Source organism: Schistosoma mansoni, chromosome 7, assembly GCF_000237925.1.
Source record: "Schistosoma mansoni strain Puerto Rico chromosome 7, complete genome".
Lineage (NCBI taxonomy): Eukaryota > Metazoa > Platyhelminthes > Trematoda > Strigeidida > Schistosomatidae > Schistosoma > Schistosoma mansoni.
Genome location: NC_031501.1, coordinates 5,338,378 through 5,359,324, shown reverse-complemented (window position 1 = coordinate 5,359,324; position 20,947 = coordinate 5,338,378). Strand labels below are relative to the sequence as shown.

The following is a 20,947-nucleotide window of genomic DNA, read 5'->3' as shown; positions in this document are numbered from 1 at the left end:
TAATGTTCATTTTTATACCCTAAACTTATTTTATCTACACATCTTATAATTGTCATTATTATTATTACACCTGCTGACCTTTTAGAGAAATTTATTCAGCATCCACCCCTATCTACTATATCTGACCTAATTCATATTATTCTACATATTAAGTATTTGCTGATCCCAATATTCTCTCTCACCCCCATGTCAACTATATTTATTCTGATCAAATGATTCAAGTTAACACTTCATATTAGTCATCCCAACATTAATGACTGAATTTTATTTGATATTACAAACACTCCTTGATTCACATATAACAGTTTTAAATGAAGTACTCTACCTTGAACTTGGCCATTTTTATATGGATTATTAATTTGGATTTATAATTGTAAAATCTGATGAGAAATTATTGAAAAGAATATTCTTCTTTCATATAATTGTGTTTTAATATGATGGGAATTTTTCAGCGATTAAAATCTTGGCATCATTAGAAGTAAACTTTCTACTTCTTAGTATAGTTGACTATATCAAAACACAACCTATGGTGGTTTCTATTTCTCTTTACTCAGCCGTAACGGTAGATATTTATTCACTTTCTAGTTAGAGTCTTTAAAATAAATGATTCCATGCAAGTAGTTGAATTTTTTTAAATAACCCTAGCTACTCATTTACCATTCTATAAGCTAACTGAATAACTATGTTAACATTTAGTTCTACTGTTACGGAAACTACATTTATGAAATAATACTTATATAGAAAATTATTCTGAATAGAGAGTTCCATAAAGTATACAATTTCATCTACATCTCAGTAGAACATATACTGTTTTTATCCGACATATTGCTTAGATAGAAGTTTAATTACGTCTTAAGCTACTAATAACGTATGAGTAGTAACGACTTATGATATTCTTTTTATGAAATTCAGATATTATATTTTTGTTATTTGTTCAGTGTGATTTAGCAAATAAAACCCACTTTTAAAGTAGATGTAAATACACTGAGAATTAATGTTTACGTTTAAATCTGTGAAATCGGTTACAAAATTTTCTCCTTTTATTTTATCATTACTAATAAAAGATCTATCAAGAATGGTTACCTAAATTAACTGAATTATCACATAAAGCATTTGATGTTGCTCGCAATAAAATGAATAAAGTCAGAGCTACAACTAATTCACAATCATTAGTTTATAATCTAATCCATTCAGATATACTTCATCCATCAACACAATGTTACACATCCAATAAAGCAAACTCAATGCATAAAGATAAACGTAATAGTGAATGTTGTTTGAATGATATAATTAATAAATCACAGATTGGTCAGAATTCCACTACTGCTGGTGGTATTTCACATGAGAAAGATGAGAAAGTTAATCCTGTTGACGTTGATCCAGATCCAGAATTGGACCCAGATATCGATGAGGAAGAAGATGATGAAAAAGACTGTGCTTTAGCTCCACTACAAACTCATATAATTAATGCAAACAACCCATCGACTCATCATTCGTCTCGACCGAGGCATAGGATAATGAATCAAGGCATTGGACAAAATTTAACCTATCCACAACAGGTAATGCCTTTCTTTCATGGCAATTTACTTAATCCAACTATGATTCAGCAACAGAATCAAAATACATTAATTTCTCAGTTACCTACTGGTACTGCTGGAATTAATAGTTATCGTCTGCAAGATTTAGTCGATTTCTCAAATCCACAGGCTTTGCCTGCAGCGGCAGCTGCCGCTTCATTATTGCTTTTCCGTTCGAGTGATGATGATGAAGACTTAGCTGCTATCGATCGTGTTAATCAACGTTTAGCTTTAAGTAGATTAACTGGGAATTTTACAGATACAAACCAATTAATAAATGATTATCCTAATCTGCTTGGTCCAACACTTCCCCACCAAACATTAACACCTCAACCACAATCATTGTTACCGCCAACAATACAACCAATTAGATCCTTACCTATAACACAATCGACCATTCAAACACAATTTTCACATTCCACAACAATGAATGAAACTTTATTAAATAGACAGAATAATATACTACATCATGACCCACATAACTACTCCCAATCTTCAACAATTTCAACTAATCCTCAATCCATTACAGATATTGATGATATTCATGCACCAATCAAATCACAAGCATCCGGAAGTTATGAAACTGCATCAAAGTATAATCAAAAATGATTATGCTTAATGATAATATGATGCATATATATATGAAGAATAAAGCAATTCCAAATAAAACACTCGTTTTTTTATTCCTTTAGGCATTACACTGTTGATCTTTCACAGTGATTATCAGTTTTTTTCTTGTCATGATACTTGACAACTGAAAATGTTTTTCATTGTTCATAAATCTAATATTTTAAAAGAAAAAAAAACACACACAACTAATTCAGTCATTTTATTGCATTTAGATCATTGAACATATTCAGATTAATTAATGTAGTTGCTTGCATTTCATTTGATGCATCGACTATGGATCTATATAGTTCCATGAATGTGATAAATTATCTAGCATTATTACCTGCTCATATTTTTAGATAAACAGAGTAATATAGAAATAATTTTATGCTTTTTATCTCATTCACTATTTATTTTTACCTTTATTGTTCCAATCAAGTATTTTTATGATTATTTGTTTATTTGAGTTCTAGTTTTGTTTTAATTAAAAGAGAACATCAAGATGAATATGTAATTAATTTGTAGCAATTGAGCCATCATTTTCAGTTGTAAAATATGATTCAAATGTTATTATGTTTAAGAAAATAAAAGTAAACAGTTTTTTTGATGGAGAACTTGTATAACTTCGAAGTGTAGTTATACATTATAGATTACTATTGTAGTAAACAAAACACAGATGGGAACAATCGAATTTATTTGACACAAAAATTACTCACTATCTCACTAAAATCTGATAACTATACAGTAAATAGTTAATTTGCAAACTGCCAATCAATTATCTCAATCTTTATCATTCCTTCTGCAGATATCAGTCTATAGTCTCTGATTATTATTAGTCATACATTTTCATACCAATTGCGTTTTGTTCCCGTTCTTTCGTTATCGATCTTCTACTGATATACATTTAATGCCCGACCGTCGTTATATACTACTTATGTGAATATAAGTAGTCCACACCACACTATCAACTGAATTATGATTGAAAATCAAGAGATTTTTGACAAGAGTATTTTGTTCTAATTATGAAAGTGGTATTTTTTGCTTTCCTTTTTATATTACTAATCAAATTCACTTCAGAAATATTATCTTTAAATCATTTACACTTATCAATATGATATAGTGTGTTGAATTGTACTTTTAAGACTTCATAACAAATTTAAAAAAAAACTAATGGGATCCTTTGAATAATTTAATTCTACATGATTGCCATATGTCTTTCATGATCCATATCATTATTAAAGATTGATTGAATGATTGAACTATTCAAAAAAAATGTGCTATATATCCTTGAATGTGAAGTACTTTAAAGTGAATTAGTTTCAGTAACTAATAGATAAACTGAAAATAATATCAATAAAAAATATACAAAATATATTTCACATATATATATATATATAATAAAAGATTTCATATACACAGTATCATCGTGGATGTGTCTTTCAGTGACACTCAGATATATAGATATGTCCCAAAGTATATGGAATAATAAGGAAAATAATTGAGAACACGGTATTGCAAAGAAAAGGTACATCATTTTCACGGATATCATTACATCTGTTTAACATAAAAAATATTTTTTTTTTACAAAAGACTACACTTCATCTCATTTCCTATCAACAAAAGTTCAGTAATATCCTAATCAATTTAAAAGTAAGTGCTCTACTCAACATTGTATCACATTGAAAAGAAAAAAACTGATTGATGGAAGAAAATTCAAATAACTATTAGAAAAAGAAGGAGACATTAAACAATTACATTTATTCTGTTCTAAAACGATAAGCATTTGCCCAAATATCAGATAAACAAACTGTAGAATGAAAACGAAAAAATACAATTAAAGGTAATGCAATATGTGTAATAATTTTCCATGCCATAGATGAATAATAATTTATATGTATACTATGATTATCAGCATGTTTCACTTCAAATGTATTAACAAACCACATGGCTAAATTTAATACTAATAAAAATGTAATCATTGTACGTCCTGGTTTTTTTTGTACATGTTCCAATGTTCCAGCGCATCTTCTTGATGCTTCCAAAATGAAAAATACCTAAAGTTGAATGAAAAAAAAGTTAATTCATTAAAATGTTTCATTAGGATAAAACGGTATTTTATAAACCAACGACTCGCGGTAGTCATTGTTAGGCTAGGAAATGTGGCTTTATTCCAAAGTTATCCCAAAGAAACTTCATCTTGAAATAAAGTATTTTAATAAATATCGTTTTTATGTTGGAATACACTGGAATTATGGTTGTCGGTTGACAAGATAAACCATTTATAAACATAGCTTCTGGTCAAACCACCATATCTTAGACTGATGAGGATATTTGAGGAGGAAGAGCTGTTTATTCGTCTTTTTTCCTCTCATAATTGATTTCGAAGTTCATCACTCTCGTTTTCAGTTAACTACATACAAATGTAGTGGCTTCTTGGTCATCTGTTTGTTCCATCTTGTCGTATAAACATTTTAACAAACAGCATGTTGAACATATAATGTTAACATAGTTCGCGTAGATGTAATCTAACCGCATTATCCAAATTCATCAAGGAAGCTTACTGATTTAATGCTTTGACAAGAAGTTTTGTAATGATGAGGAGTACTATGATTTATTTGTGGTACTAGTTGCTAGCTTATTAGTCTAATGATAAAGTATTCACCGCAAAAACCGAAGATCCTCGCTCTGACCCCATGAAGGATTGATGGTTTACACTGAGTAAAAACAACTGTACATTTTTCAGCGGTACCTCAACAGAGGTTTCACTGAGAATTACTACCCGCAAGAATCTCTAGCTCAAAACTTATCATTACAGCTTCTTCATATGATCTTGGAATTTTTTCAGGGTTTAAAAACAGTTACTTCAAGCTTGTAAACGCAACGTGAACAGGAATCACTTTTTGTGAATCGTTTGTAACGTTAAAAATAGCTGTATAAAATTTTTATCAGTGAAGCGGTTATATGTGATAACACTTTTATGAGTATTCTAATCTGTTTGAGTATCTGTAGTCTCCGAGTGTTTGTTGTTTAGTACATCACTTATAAAATGACTTGTTCGACAGCATAATTTACACAAACGACAAAGTGACATATCCCCAAACACGGTTCATCTTTTGAATACAATGTACGTCAAAACGAGCAAATATTACACCGGTTTTCCAATCTCTATAATACCACTTATAATCTATGACTGAAGAATAGATTCGTTATTCATTGTTTGAGAGTACCTACCAGAATGTCACTTATCAGCTAAATGATAATCAGTGTCAACGTCTTGAAATATGTGTATCAATACTGGCTGATTCTGAAGTAAATTATGTTCAATTTAGCTATCATTCATAATTTATTTTAGGAAAAATATAATTTTAATTGTTTCCTCAATGCCAGTTAGTAAATACTAATATTATACTGAGTATACCTTAATGCAGTTTTTTTTACATTTCACAACCAACTTTGGCGATAGAATAACAGTTGTTCTAGCTCATGTGATTCTTATAGTTGGATTCAGACACTGATGTTGTACAACATGTGTAGTTCACATTTTTAGATAAGTTAGCAGATAAATGTTTGGTTTACCAAACTATATAATGTACCAAGATTGTACGGTTAATTAAATGCCAATTTGGTTGAGCTTTAGTGAAGTAACTCTGTCATTTACTAAATCATCACTTATTTATAAACTATAAATACACATAAACCTTTAATGTGAGTGTTCAATATCCATAGATTGTCACATAGTTTATCTTCTTCCTGACCTAACCTAAAGTATAACTGAGTCAAGCTGTAGGTTATATCCAAAAACACAAAAAGCGTTTATTAATATTATGACCATCAATACAATTTATTTGAGGAATATAAAATCAATAAACGCTTACTTGTAGCATAGATTGAATCATTTCCATGATAGCCTTAGCCGCATATAACTTTGCTGCAATTACACCATTTGGTATGGCTTCTAAAGCGGGCACTAATAGGAATAAATCATAGAATAACATTCCAACCAAACCAATCAATAATAAATTATCATCAAACGCTACTTCTTCTGACAGATCACTTAATTTCAATGCTTGTAAACGAAACAAACTAATTAAACATGTCACTGTACTAACAGATAATAGAACTAGTTCAGTTCCCTGATATAATGTTATAGCTGTATTCCGTCGATCACGTTTCACAATAAATATAAAAAATAGACTCATTGCAACTAATGTTGCCATAAATAATAATAGGCCAACAAATAAACCTTTATGTGAACGATGACATTCAGAGAATTGACTAGTTTTTGGATTAGCTTTACGTAATTTTTCTAAGCGTTCCGATTCTTTGCGTACATGTCCAACTTTTTCAAACATTTTATAAAATATTGCACCAGCTATTAAGCTATATTCAATTGCACATGGAAACAAATATGGAGCCAAATATTTGACTGTTATTCCACAACCTGAATATAAAAAATATATAAACGAAAATAGTGAAGGAAAAGTGTAAACGTTGAGAAGACATAATTAAACATGAGACGGATATCGCAGAACGACATAGATATTTTATTCAATAGTACCCATATGTAAGATGCAAACAAATAGTTTTCCCGTATCATAGATCAAGTGTTCCGGTATTGGTGAACTACTTTTGCTCAGCATTACATATTTGACTCCCCATTTTCACCTACTGCATCTGTATTGACTGTAATGATATTTGTGCAGCATTCAAAATGAGAAGTTTGTATTAGGTTAATTGTAACAGCACAACTAAAATTCTCCAGTTTACCCGTTTGGGAAAACCTGCTTAAAATCTCGTATAAAACAGTCTTCTGAGTGACTGTCGACAAGTTCGCTATTCCCCATGATAATACAGTCTGTCCGATTGATACATTGAGTGACATTAATAAAAAATAACGTCACTTTGATCGATTGTATTCTGATGTGTTTTGTCTGAGGGCTTTAATTTCTTTATAACGCCGACTAGACCTTTGACACACCAGATGATTTTTTATATACTTTATCATCAAAAGTAGGTTTAAAGGGATGGAACTAGACAACAATCTCTATAGTTATGTATATTTCCGAGATGAATGACATAAATCATAATATTTAAATGGAAAGGGCCTACGACTAACCTCACCAGACCCCGAATGTTATGACAGGGAATAATATAATTATTCCAAAGATTATTTTCACAATCCGACAGCATGAGAATTACCAGTATTGGATTTTGGAGATTGTTGAATTTCAGTGAAATCATGAACTGATCTAAGTTAGACAACCATTGAAAACCAGAAAGCCCTGAACGTTCTTTTAGTCCTAGTATGAAACTCCTCAGTAGTACGCATACAAGATCGTTGCCAGTGGAGCTAAACCATGTCAAGTGTGAGGCATTGACCCACCGTAGAAAATGGTCGTGCATTATTTGAAGTTAGACTCCGAACACCGTTAAACCCCGGTTCACTGGTCTAGAGGTTAAGCATTCGCGCGAGAGTCCGAAGGTTCTGGATTTGGTTCCAGTGTGCGGCATCGCAGATACACCCCTGAGGAGACCCATACTAGGATAAAACAACCATTCGGTACTTACAGGTTTCAATGATGGTCTGGCATGGATCTGCGTATGATTTCAATGACATATGAATCAACTGTTACACATATCAAGTATTTTTTAGTCAATTACTGCAAGTGATTAGTTCAGGTTGAACTGACCAATCTCTAAGGTCACAAAGTTACAACTATTTACAGCTGGATAAGAAAGAGTTTTGAAATTCCATTCAAGATTTTCATATAAAATGTTGAGATATGCATAATTTATTCTCAAGAGTTTTATTTTTCACTTTGTATAAATGCGAAGCAAGATTTTTTCAGTCTCTTTTGACATACATAACGTGCGAACATGTCTTCGATCAAACGCTTATCAAAACTTTGGATTACAATCGAATTCTAGATACTTGTTTCCTTTTATTTCGGAAACACTGAACGGAAATTCCTGTACTCCAATGTTATCGCTTAAGTACGTATCACTTTAAATGTAAGCTCGATGTCCACTGTGCTACTAAGTTTAGACAATTATAGAATCATTTAACGGGTAAGCTTTTTTTAATCAGCTGATAAAGTTATTTATAATCAGGATTGAATCATACCTGTTTTATGATTCACTAGCTTAGTGGTTATCTCATTGGTATATGAAGTAATAGGCACTAGGTTTAAGTTTCAGTGCGAAAAACATTACTATGTATATTCAAGGTAAAAATACATACCTAACACTGCTTGTTCAGCTGCATGAACAGTTGAATTATCATAATTTGCATCGTGAGGTTTTGTATTAGCATTATGCTTTTTTCTATTTAATAAAACCATATTTGCCAAATTAGTCAGATTAAAAGTTGGTGACATTGTTCCATTTGTATATTTATGCAAAGTTGTACTATTTAGCGGTGTTTTTGCATCTAAAAAATATTCCGATGGAAAAACTATAGCTGAATCGGGTATTAATTCCTCTTCATGTCCAGGTTCACTGCCGATTTCATCGACAATTGTTTTTAACCATTGACATAAATTAGCCACAGCCAAATGACATAAAAGGAAACGCAAAACAAATTTTTGTACATTGAATACAACCTAAATGAAGGAATAAAGTGATAGAGAATAAACAATTTGAAATTTAAAAAAAATATTTGGAATGAACACCACGATAACAAAAAATGGGGTGGTCGAATGAAAAATGAATTTTAACAAGAATTTTTGTGACAGAAAAATGTTATATCCCGAAGAGAATTATGAACGGTAACTTTCGAGGACTATTTATGGACCAATGTGATACGTATATTCCTGAGTTCGCGTCCCTTTAGTGCAGAATAGTAGATGCGCACTGCTGAGGAGTCCCATACTAGGACGAAACGGCCGTCCAATGCTTCCAGGTTTCCCATGGTGGTCTACCTTTAATCAGCTCATGAATTCAACTATTAAATAACTGAAATTAAATTAACACAAGTTTAAATAGTTCAAAGAAAGTGGCTTACATTGTCACGAAACTTCAGAAATACAATTTTTTCTACTCATTTGGATATAACAAAAATTATATTTGTTATTTACTTCGGTAGTTATTTAGGTTCTGTCCATTCCCTTTGTTTTTATAAAGACTTATGATATCAGCATCAACCCGGAGCTGTGGTATGGCACCCGGGTTTTCTCAGAATTCATTCATTTTATTTAAAAGTATCTCTTTTAAAATGTTTCTTCTTCGTTTTATCATTTCGGTAGTTATTTTCTGGAGTTTCTCTACTTTTTATTCCCTTTAGGCTTTGTTTCTGAACTCCCGATCTGAGGGGAGTGTTATTTTCACCCTTTTTATTGTTGTTTTGTACATCAGAGTTTAGTTTTTCAAATAGTTTCTGACAATAATTTCTTAATGTCCCTTCATTCGTTACTTATTTTATCCTTCCTCATTCACAGCTTCTATTTCTGACAGTATCCAGAATAATTTTTAGTTCCCTAAACACATTGTGATTATAATGTTGTTGAAAGCGTTTCAAGCTATCCCATTTTTTGATCTATTTATTCATCTTTTACCTTCCTTATCTTGGAATATATTTTACAGTTTTCTTCTGTGGGGTCATCTAGCCACTTTTTCCCCAATCGTTTTTCCTCTTTTATTTCCTTTTTTAATTGTTCATCAATATTTGTTTCATATTCTTTGTTTGTTGGCTAGTTTGAGGTTCTTTGAGTTCTCCTTTGCCGTCTTCATGATGCATTGCACTATCTGTGATAAGTTGAAGTCGTCTTTTAGATAATTCATTAAAGCTTGTTCATATTCTTGCAATTTTATCAATAAGTTTTTCGCATTGATTCTTCGTCAATTTGATCTTTTACGCTCCGTAGTTTTGTACATCATCTTTGAGCTTTTTGTAATCAGCTAGTTTTTAGTAAAGTTGTGTATTGGCCCGATCTCCATTCAGCCGCTCGCGTTGGTTCATAAGACCACGTTCCAATATCCAGGAGGCACGACGTAGATGTGAGTCATGCTAATTTACCCAATGCCTAATTAATTGAAAATTATCAAATCAAACCTTGCTCATGATACATACAAGCAATTATTATTCTTTTTTTAAGTCTCGTCAATCTTCAGTCAGAAGCACTAATATTATGAAATGAAAGACTTTTTAAAAGCAACTGAGGCAGTTACCCACCGAAGACAATGGAAGGTGGTCGCACAATGTCGTGAATTGGTTGAAGTTATATATTAACACCATGGGATGTTGGCTCAGTGGTCTAGAGCTTAAGCGTTCACGCATGAAACCGTAGGTCCTGGGTTTTAGTCCAGCGTGCGGGATTGTGGATGCGCACTGCTCACTAGTTCCATACTAGGACGAAATGGCCGCCCAATGCTTCCAGATTTTCATTGGTGGTCTAACATTGATTGATTCATGATCTGAGTCAAAAAATTAATATGTCCGTATTAACTCAATTTTACCATCTAAACTCGATTTGTATTCAAAGTTATCATAATTTAGTCTATCAGTTGACTGATTTTTGTGTAGTTCTTACCCGATGATGTTTAAACAAGAAGTATGTTTGCCAAAACACGTAGACAAAATGAAGTAAGTGTAACGGAATCCATAAATGCCCATGACAAGAAACCACAGAATTAGCTACTTCTTCCCATGGTTCCGCTATTTTAAAGCCATCAAATATCATTACTCCGAAACCGAAACCTTAAGTGATAAATTTATGGAATAAAAAAAATAAATTAGACATCACTTGTGACTTATTCAATATTATTTCAATAGATACAAAATTTAGGTAATTTGTAAGAAACTCTCAACTTATTTCTCATCATGACTGGTACGTATCAGCATGATACCTCTGCAATATACGTTTTAGTGACCGTTCTCCACTCATGATTCCCTTTAAATCGGTAAGTTTATTTTTAGATATAACATATTGTTTTTCTGCCTCATATTTATCAACTTTCCATATATTACAAACTCTGATACAAATGGATAGAACAATCATAGGTTCTTTAATGAAAACAAAGCATATCAGGAGCGACAAATATACTATACTACATTAATCAGTCACAGTGTAGTAATGAATATCATATTTGTCTAGTTCTTAGTGTTGACCAGTTTGTAATATGGCTATTAATCTAAATGACTTGACACTGTTTGTACTATTCTTTGACATCAAATACTTACAGTTACTTCAGTGTAACCTTTCAGTTTTAGTTTTGTACTAGTTGTTACTAGTCAGTGACGTGAATCAACGCTTCACAATCGGATTTATACCCAAATTAAAGTGTCACAGTCAAACGTTTTGGCTTGTGACTGATTTTATGTAACGCGATGGATACCTATATTTATTTGTCATTAAGTGGTGGCCAGAGTCAAGTTTATTTAATCTTTAGTGATGAACGAATTAGATCTTTCAAGTTACAATATAGTCAGTAATCTAAGCGACTCGGAATAACCTACACTACGTTTTGATCAAAGCTATGGTTTGTTCAGCACTGAAAAATTGTTCAGTACTAAGAGATCAGTCAGTGTAAATATCTCAAACCCACAGGAGGTCAGTAAGAGCCTGAATAGCTTATTAATAACATGTCAAACTTCGAAGCTGAAAGACTCGAGTTTGAATGCACAATGGGTCATCATTTCCTGTATGATTATCAGTACATTTCGAAGACGAGTGACAATTAGCACGAAACCTACACACGGGGTTTCCTTCTGACTATCATCAACCGCCTTACACTACAGAAAACTACAGTACATTTAAACCTAACTGAAGATGATATTATTCAAAATAGTTCTAACAAATAAATTGAAAAGTTTCATGGGCAATAAATGATAATCAACTGTGCACGTTTTCGTAATTATTATTCATATAATTACTTACCCACAGCTCCTAAACGCAAATACAAATTAACGCCTTCAGTATCTCGTGAAAAATAGCATTCACGTCTAGATACTCTTGGTTTATCGCCAAAAAGAATTGCCAGCGGATAAAATGACCCAGATTGTGTTGGACTGCCTGATCGTTCACCGCAACATGATGTCATTCGCTTTTTCTTTGTTTTAGATGTGTTCACATTTTTTGCTTTTATTGCCAAACATTTATTTTTGTTATTTGGCCTCCTTGTCGAGTTATATCCGTTTTGAATAACATCACTACTATCCTTTATTCTAGAGACATGATGATTGAAACTGTTGCATGGTTTAACGTTGTTGAACGTAAAGTAAACATCATCTGCTTTCATAATCTGTAAATCATTCTTATCAGTATTGTTACTGTTGTTACTATTATTATTATTATCATTATTATTAGTATTACTATGATTATTGTGATCATCAATGGTATGATTGCGATCGTGGTTGCTGGAATGATTATTACCATTGCAAATGTTTATTCCACTAAGTTGTAGTTTCATTTTATTCCGTCGATTACTATTATTTGTTTTAATTTCATTATTATTATGATTACTAGGATCAATAATAATCTTCCTCCCTTCCCCTTCTTCACTTTCAATATTATTATGGCTTTTAATATCATTAATAATATTATGAATATTCCCATTGTTATCAACATTGTCATTCTGTTTAGTCAGAGGTGTGACAGGGTTAGCAAATGTAACATTCAAAGTCGAAGATTTTTGTTCATTTTGATTTGACTAAAAAAATGGTAAAGTAAAATATAGTGAATGCATGTGAGAGACTAAAAGAGACAATATTAAATTAATTACATACCTTTAACTGGTATAATAAATAGAAACAGGGGTGGAGACAACCAAATGTGTCCGAATATAAAATTACAGAGGAATTCGCTAAAATGCGAATACCATACGTTAAATACTTCATTTGCAAAATGTTCATCAATTGTCTCAGAAGTTGTTGTTCCTTCATTTCCGTACGAATCACTTTCTGTTCCCGTTCTCTTCTCTTTGATCTTCTCGACCTTCTACTGCCAGGCATTCCATTTTCGGTTGGTGTTACATATTACTTATATCTGTCGAAATGAGTAGCAAACACCACATGTGTACGCTGATAAATAGTAGAAGATAGTTGTTGACAATAAATCCTAAACCAATCTGTTTTTCGATTATAACTCCTTAGTCCAATCCTATTTCCAGTATCTGTTCTATTAAGATTTCACATATACAATGTTACTGATAAATATCAACTGTCTTCCTATCAACTCCCTTCGGTCAGTGAACGGAAATGATTGCTTTTTTTAAATTGGATAATCGTGCAAGAAACTAAATAAAAGGTTTTGATCGGGTGGACGCTAAAATACACTTCATTAAACAGAGTATTTCTGATTTTTGATTAACCTGTAAAACATAAGATAACAATTTCATACAACAATTAACTCATACAAAACTTTATTCATTTATTTTGCTTATTTTATCTTCCCATCTTACAACATTTTACCTTATTGTTTGATAATTTATCGTTTTCTCCAGATGGATTTCCTTCCTCTTCATTTGAGCTAATATTATCGTCATGTTGATTAATCAAACGTGTTCGATCTTCCAAATCTGAATAATAAAATTAATGAAACAACTAAGTGGTTTAATATCAACTAGACAAGGATACTTCACTTGGTATTATTTACTTGAATCTTTCCATTGGTGTTTAGGACTGCAATTGATCAGTCACTTTTTGGCATATGTGCATAGTGTGCGTATTGCCTTAATTTACAAGCATTATAATCAAAGATAGATGGTGGCTAGTGGGACTAAGTAGCTAAGTGGATGGCGCAATGGCGTTTGAAGCGAACGGTACTGGGTTCGAGTCCAGGAATGAACGTCAAGTTTAAGATGCGGGTACATACAGCTGACGAGTCCCAAATAGGATGAAACGCGCGTCCTTGATTTCAATGCTAGCCACCATCCATCTCTGGACAAGCATACGGTGTAAAAGCAGTCAACTTTTTAGGGTAATAGATAGTCTTTGAACAATCATTTTCTTACATGGCTAGTTCAGCTGAAATACTGGACTTTAAAGTTTACTAAATATTCTGTTAATCTACTAAGTAATCGGATTACGTTTCGCCAGTGATAAGTTGATGAGTGATAATATCAAAATATTCTTTTGTCTGTTACATCGGCAACCAAATAAACTTACTGAACAGGTTTCAACACATCAATAAGAGTATTCTGATTCTATAGTTCTAATTCGATGGCTATTATCATAATATTTCCTGTTTAATGTATATAGCTGATAAAAGTCTACAGAATAACCAATGAAACTCTTCCATTAAGCTCTAGAAAACACTAATCTAAGGCGTCTAATTGACTAAGTAATTACTAAATCATTGGCGAGTAAACTAGTACAAAGATGATATCTTCAAGTTATTGATTTAATGACAAATTCTTGAATGGATGAAGAAGGGTTTTCACTAGTTTTCATATATATTATTATCAATATGTTATTGTAAGTTAATTCAATAATTATTTAATATGACCACGTTATTTACTATTTACTCAGTAAAATAAGAAATATTGACTAATTGTTAAGATCGATGGCGTTTCTAAATAAAGGAACTTGTGAACATTTTTAAAGTTTGTAACAGAGTTAACAATTACATAACATGTTAAAGAATAATTGATTATGATCCCTGTATTTAGGCTTTGTAGTTTTTGTGACACTCTAATACATCAGGTGTCAAAAGCCAAAGTATTTTGATTTCTTTTAATTTGAATGACATTAGCAACCACACCTATAAACATTGACTTGCATAGGTGTAAGGTAAAACTGAAATAAAACTTTATTTTTAAAATTTCATTAATTTTTCCCTTCAAGGATCAGGATCACCTAATTTGTCAGAGTCACATGCGTTCTGTAGTCATGATTCCGAAATCTGGTATGGTATCCTATGAGTATGTAAATTATGACCCGAAGCTCAGCAAAGAGATGATCATAGGCCATAAATGTAATTACATTAACGCTAATATCTGTATTAACCTGAGCCCTCAACAGAGTTTGTTTGATTCACATAAAGTTTTCTGTTAACTCATTGTTTCCCCAATACAGCAATTGACTTTATTTATCTTGTATAAATATCAACGTATGATGTTAACTCTCTCGACGACTTTAATTTTGTCTATTTATCTTCTTGCAAAATTAACAACGCGTTTGATATTTATAATCTTAATTGGGGCTTCAGTTACGACCAGTTGTTCCAAGCACTAATTATTGTGTCTTAATAACTATGGTATCCAATCAATTGATACCTTGTGAGTTTAGTATAAACTTAACTCGAATTAGATTTAGTGTTCACTTTAATTCCACTGTTTTAACTGGTCGTTGGCCAATCCTTATTTATTCTTCAAGACTAGATTTTTGTTTGTCGAATTTTTCAAAAAGAAACGAGTCATTTGAGTGTTATAATCACAAACTTCAGATTGCTTTTACATTAATCGTACCACATTTTAGGTAACCTCTGTGTTTTCCGCCCTAACTGCTATGTGTTTAATTGTAGGCCCACAATTAAACCCAGTATCAAATAAAGGCTTCGATGTTCTATAATTTATCCAAGCCATTTCTATTTAGTTACGAAATCCTGTAATGACATATGTGGGTGTACAAAAACTAACAATCAATAATATAATCGCTGGCCGACATCTGTCGAAGAGCCAAAATTAGGCATGGATATATTTAATATCCAGCTTCTAAACATTATGTCCCCCACTATACACAGAATAGCCACTGCAACAATAAGATCTTATCATATTCAGGTAAACTTGTATGCAAACATTGATAATGGTAAAAGTATGGTTTACTGACGAGCCATCTAGATTTAAGATAGCGACCATACGATTTTTGCGCGAAATTTCAAAGAGGAGGGCTAATAACCCGCATGTTATTTAAAGCTAAGTAAAACCTACCATCATTTAGATACCGTAATGCTTAGACGAGACAATTAAATTAAATGGACCATTATTCTTAACTTTCCGAACGCAATCTAAAGGTTTAAAGGTATTTAAAATCAATGACTTAATTGTATATTTATTCATCTATATGACAGTAGAATTTTGTTCTTCTGTACTCTCAACGATCACTCCTGACATCTGCCACCAACAGTTAATCTTAACCATTTCGCATGTTTTTACAGGATAAATTATTCATTTTTATCATCTATTTGAGTCTACACCCCCAAGATTGTTTCAAAAGTCTTTGAAGGTTGTTAATAAAGTAAATTTTCATTTACATAATAATTAGAAATTGACTTACACTTCATATCTGTGGAATCCACATGGACTGATGTTGAATCACTATAAACATCAGTAGATAATTCATGTGCATCATGAATAAATGTGACCAAACGTAATTTATCTTCACGTTTTTGTAATTGTAAATTCCATTGATTATCTCCATAATTATTTATATTATTATTATTATCAATATCATCATGATTATTCATAAGATTATTGTCTGTTTCTTCCGGTGAACTCTGATGATCTTGCCATCTTCGCCTGGCTTCATTCATTTGATTCATAAAAAGAATTTCTTGTTTATGACGTAAATTCTCTTTACGATCATAATAGAATATTAATGATTGTAGATAAGCCAATGCCAAAATGGATAAACAATATTGAAATATTAAAAAATTCTTTGTTTTATTCAATCATGTAGATAATCAGTAGTTGATAAGTAGTTGAAGAAAACAAAACAAAAAAAGAGCAACATTTAGGAAGATTGTTTTAAACGGTAATAGCTAAAAATTAAAATTTTCCCATTTTGATAATACACAGTTAGCTACTATATCTCATAGTTTGTTTAAGATTCATTCAATTGTATTTGGATAGAATATTGATTAAAATTCAAAGATTAGCGATTATTATGGTATTGTAATGCCCAGGACAGAGTGGGTTAGAGAATAGTGGCCGGCGGTCTATGCTTCATTGGGAGTAACAGGCGTAAGTAAGTAAGTAATAGTTTCGTAATATACTTTCATAACATTGAATGTTCCAAAGTTTAAGATATTATCTTAAGTAAACAAGTACTTATAAAAGTTTCTCCTCTTATTTCCTTGATATTTCATCATTATTATAAACACAATTGTTTTGTTACAAAATTGATGAGATTATCATTATTAGCTAAATTCATTTTAAGTCAATAGAAGGAATGGACTGTGTTGTCTTTAATATCTTGGATCAAAATCTACTACCTTATTATCCCGTTTATCGATAACTATCAATCAGAAAGACTAATATTTAAGTTTATCTATTTGTTTTTAATCACAAATTAATGATCACTGAAAACTATGATATACTGAACAGCTCTTTGTTTCTAGTGTCAATCTCTTTAACAATATTCAATACTTCCACATTTCACTACTAATAAGATTTTTCTCAGTAGAAAATCAAGAATCCAAAGGTGAAAATTATAAACTTTGTCGAATTACGATACAACGCCTCCGTCGTTTATTATTATCGTCTCCAAACAGGTCAACTAATTGCGTTCCTGCAAGAAACCTGTAATCATCTGTGTAGTAAGTTCTTAAAGTCAATTATGTAATTTATAATTAATATTTCAGAATATCTAGTGACTGTAACCTCAAAGACGGTACTTTAAGATTAGAAGTACATCACGTAATTAACAAATTAGCTAACAATTTTCTTAAAAAAGCTTAAATCCTTTTACGTCTATTATCGAATAATCAGGTCAAACGTTTGATCAACACACTGAAAAGAGCAGCCTAAAAAGTATAAATGGGATGAAGAACAGAAGAAATCGTTCAGAGGTTACTGAGGAGTTCATGATGAATGGAGCATCAACTTCATAAATAGGACAATCGCCGTCACATATGAAGTTCAAATGGGATAGCACATATAGATATATAAATCCTATCAAAAACGGGAGCCCAAATCCGATGCCACTAACTAAAGTTTGGAGACTTTGATGTTTGGAAAATTAATGAAAGATTCAGTCGACAAAATAAAAAGGTGACTGACAATTAAGTCGCGACCACACAAATAATTAAAGACAGTTAAAATGTTACGAAGAAATACAACTGATCTTTAAAAACAGCCTTGTAGAAAATATATTCCAGTTAAAAAGTGAGTGATGTTAAGAACTGATCCAACATGAGATTATCTATTAATTTAGTAAGATTTTTATTCGTCATTGTGTTGTAAAATCTATTTGAATTCCAACTATATCATTTATGTAGGTTATTTGTTGACAACTCATAGAATCCCAGTAGAATCTGCATCTGAATGATTGTATTTGGTTATAAATAGTTATCGTGTTTTTAGAGGTTGAAATTAAATCTATCTAGCACCAATGCTTTACCTGCTTATCATTCACTACGCATATCTTTTTCTGTTTTCAGATTTAGTTCGCAGTTTTAACACATTTGTTTTTTCAAGCTTTAAAATTTTGTTATATAAAAAGAAATGGATATACGATTGATCGCTTATAGTAATACAAAACTGTAGAGGATAACTATTATTCACGAAAACCTATGCTATATTATTTGAATGAACGACTATCCCCTGACAAAATAATTTTTCTGATTATGGTGACTCAGTTATACAAAATAAACTTAAATAAAATTTATTTCAAAATGTATGTAATTGTAGAGTACAAGTAATCTACGTCAGTCTCCAGCTCATATGAATAAAACAGACTTTAAAATATAATCTAACGCACCTTTATGAATATTAGTTTTTGCAGAGAATTCGTCGGAAATCTGTGATTACAATAACTTCAGCACTATTATTTGGTTATAAATAAATAAATTGATTTCACACCTCGACATTGGTAACCGGTTTGCCTTTACGAATACTTAGTGTTAAATTCGAATTTAAGAGAGTTAGGATGGGATTGAATAAGTAATAACCGGTGCTTCGATCATTAAAAAACCAAAAGAAGTTTCTAAATTTACCTCTAGTTATTTTAAACTACTCGAAAATGTCAGTAAGGGGATTTGTGTTGATTGTGATATATTTAACAGTTGAATTCATGAATCTAGACCACCATTGAAAATCTAGAAGTATTGGACAACTGTTTCGTTCCAGTATAGGATTCCTCAGCAATGCTCATTCATGATCTCGCATATGTGATTCGAACCCAAGACCTTCGATCTCTCACGCTAACCCTTAAGCACCGAACCACTGACTCGAGTTCCAACGGTTTTAATGACTAACTTCAATCGATTCGTAATCTTCTGTAGCCTTTCATCCATTGTCTTAGATGGATAACTGCCTCACACCCGACACGGATTGAACTGAACTGGTCACGACTTCTAACTAGAACTCTAAGACATCCATCTTCAAGCCAGACATTAGTGAGCACAGGATTATTATCAGTATGGGAATTTATGTGGATTGTAATACTTTGAACAGTTGAATTCACGAGTCGATATAATCTGGTTAGACATTAACACAGTTGGATCCCGAATCAGCGGTCTAGAGCTTAAGCGTTCGAGTGCAAGACCGAAGGTCATGTATTTAAGTCTTGCGTGCGGGATCACGAATGCGCACCACTGAGAAATCTCATACTAGAACGAAACGACCGTCCAATGCTTCTAGGTATTCCATGGTGGTTTAGCTTAAATCGACTCATAAATTCAACGATTAAAAATGGAATGCGACGAAGTATGAACTTTAGCTGATCTACAGTTATTTATTTATTATTCTGTATTTGATTTCAATTAACCTATCAATTTACTGATTAGTTACCAGTTAGTTCCTCTCAATTCAATTATATATTAAATCTATTAAAATAATAAAATTCATTAACATAAACATAATTTCAGGTCTCCTCATATTAGTTTCATCAATATTGATATGTCATTTAATCAGTAAGATCAATGTAATTGTGTATATCTATTACAGACAATTTGTTTTCTATGTTTATAAAAATGAAATTGAAGTCATTCAGATTCATATGATATTTATATAAACAGAGATATGTGACGTAAATTAAAAATGTGTTAATTTTAATAATTTTTACAAGTGACAATATTCAATGCACATAGAAGGATGTTTTAAAAACAAACCATTATCACTGCTGATCTAATATATATTTGATGTTAATCAGAAGGGGTTTTGTGAAAATTTTAGTATTTTCATAGTTGAAATCATGGGTCAATTGTAGAGCATTGCTGAGGAGTCCCATAATAGGACGAAACGGCCATCCAGTGCTTACAGGTTTTCCATGGTGGTCTAGCTTCAATTGATTCATGATTTCAACTATGAAAATCTTTAATATTGATAGTTAAAATACTTGACAACAAAACTGCTTTACAATGCAGGTATCATGTTTTGATTTGATAATTTTGAATAAATTGAGCATTGGGTATTCAGACTTGTTTTTGATTGATCGCCTATTATTCGAGTTTTCCGTTGTACTATTTAAACTTGGATTAATGTTAATTTGGTTATTTATTCTCTGAAGAAGTGGCTTACACTGAGTCACGAAACGTCAGAAAATCTAATTTTTCTACTCAGTGGGATATTACAAATATATTATTTATTTGCTTTACAATGCGTTATAAACGGCAGGATACTTGTTATAACGCTAGTGTTTCTTGTTATAACAGTCCTTTCACTTTTTACACGTATGTGGGACGTTAATTTACCTTAGGCGAATATCTACACTAGATTCCTACCCAGTGTCTATTCTACAGGACTTCAACACAACTCAGGTGAAGAACACGAGATTAACCTGACTAGAACATCAATATATTTCCACATCAAAATCTGACACAATCCAACAACAAGAACAATCAATCAATAATATGGGAATATATAACTCATGTAACACCTGTCAC

General features: G+C 31.8%; 1 protein-coding gene across 1 annotated transcript; it reads right to left on the bottom strand.

Annotated features, from left to right (window-relative positions):
- Positions 1-3,943: 3,943 nt before the first annotated feature.
- Smp_152940 (putative otopetrin) lies at positions 3,944-20,176 on the bottom strand (the record flags this gene model as incomplete). Its single annotated transcript, XM_018798682.1, has 8 exons — positions 3,944-4,240; positions 6,062-6,627; positions 8,428-8,788; positions 10,715-10,881; positions 12,062-12,425; positions 13,594-13,700; positions 16,399-16,777; positions 20,174-20,176. The coding sequence occupies 8 exons, from the start codon at positions 20,174-20,176 to the stop codon at positions 3,944-3,946; spliced, it is 2,244 nt and encodes a 747-aa protein (XP_018653600.1).
- Between the last annotated feature and the right edge of the window lie 771 nt (positions 20,177-20,947).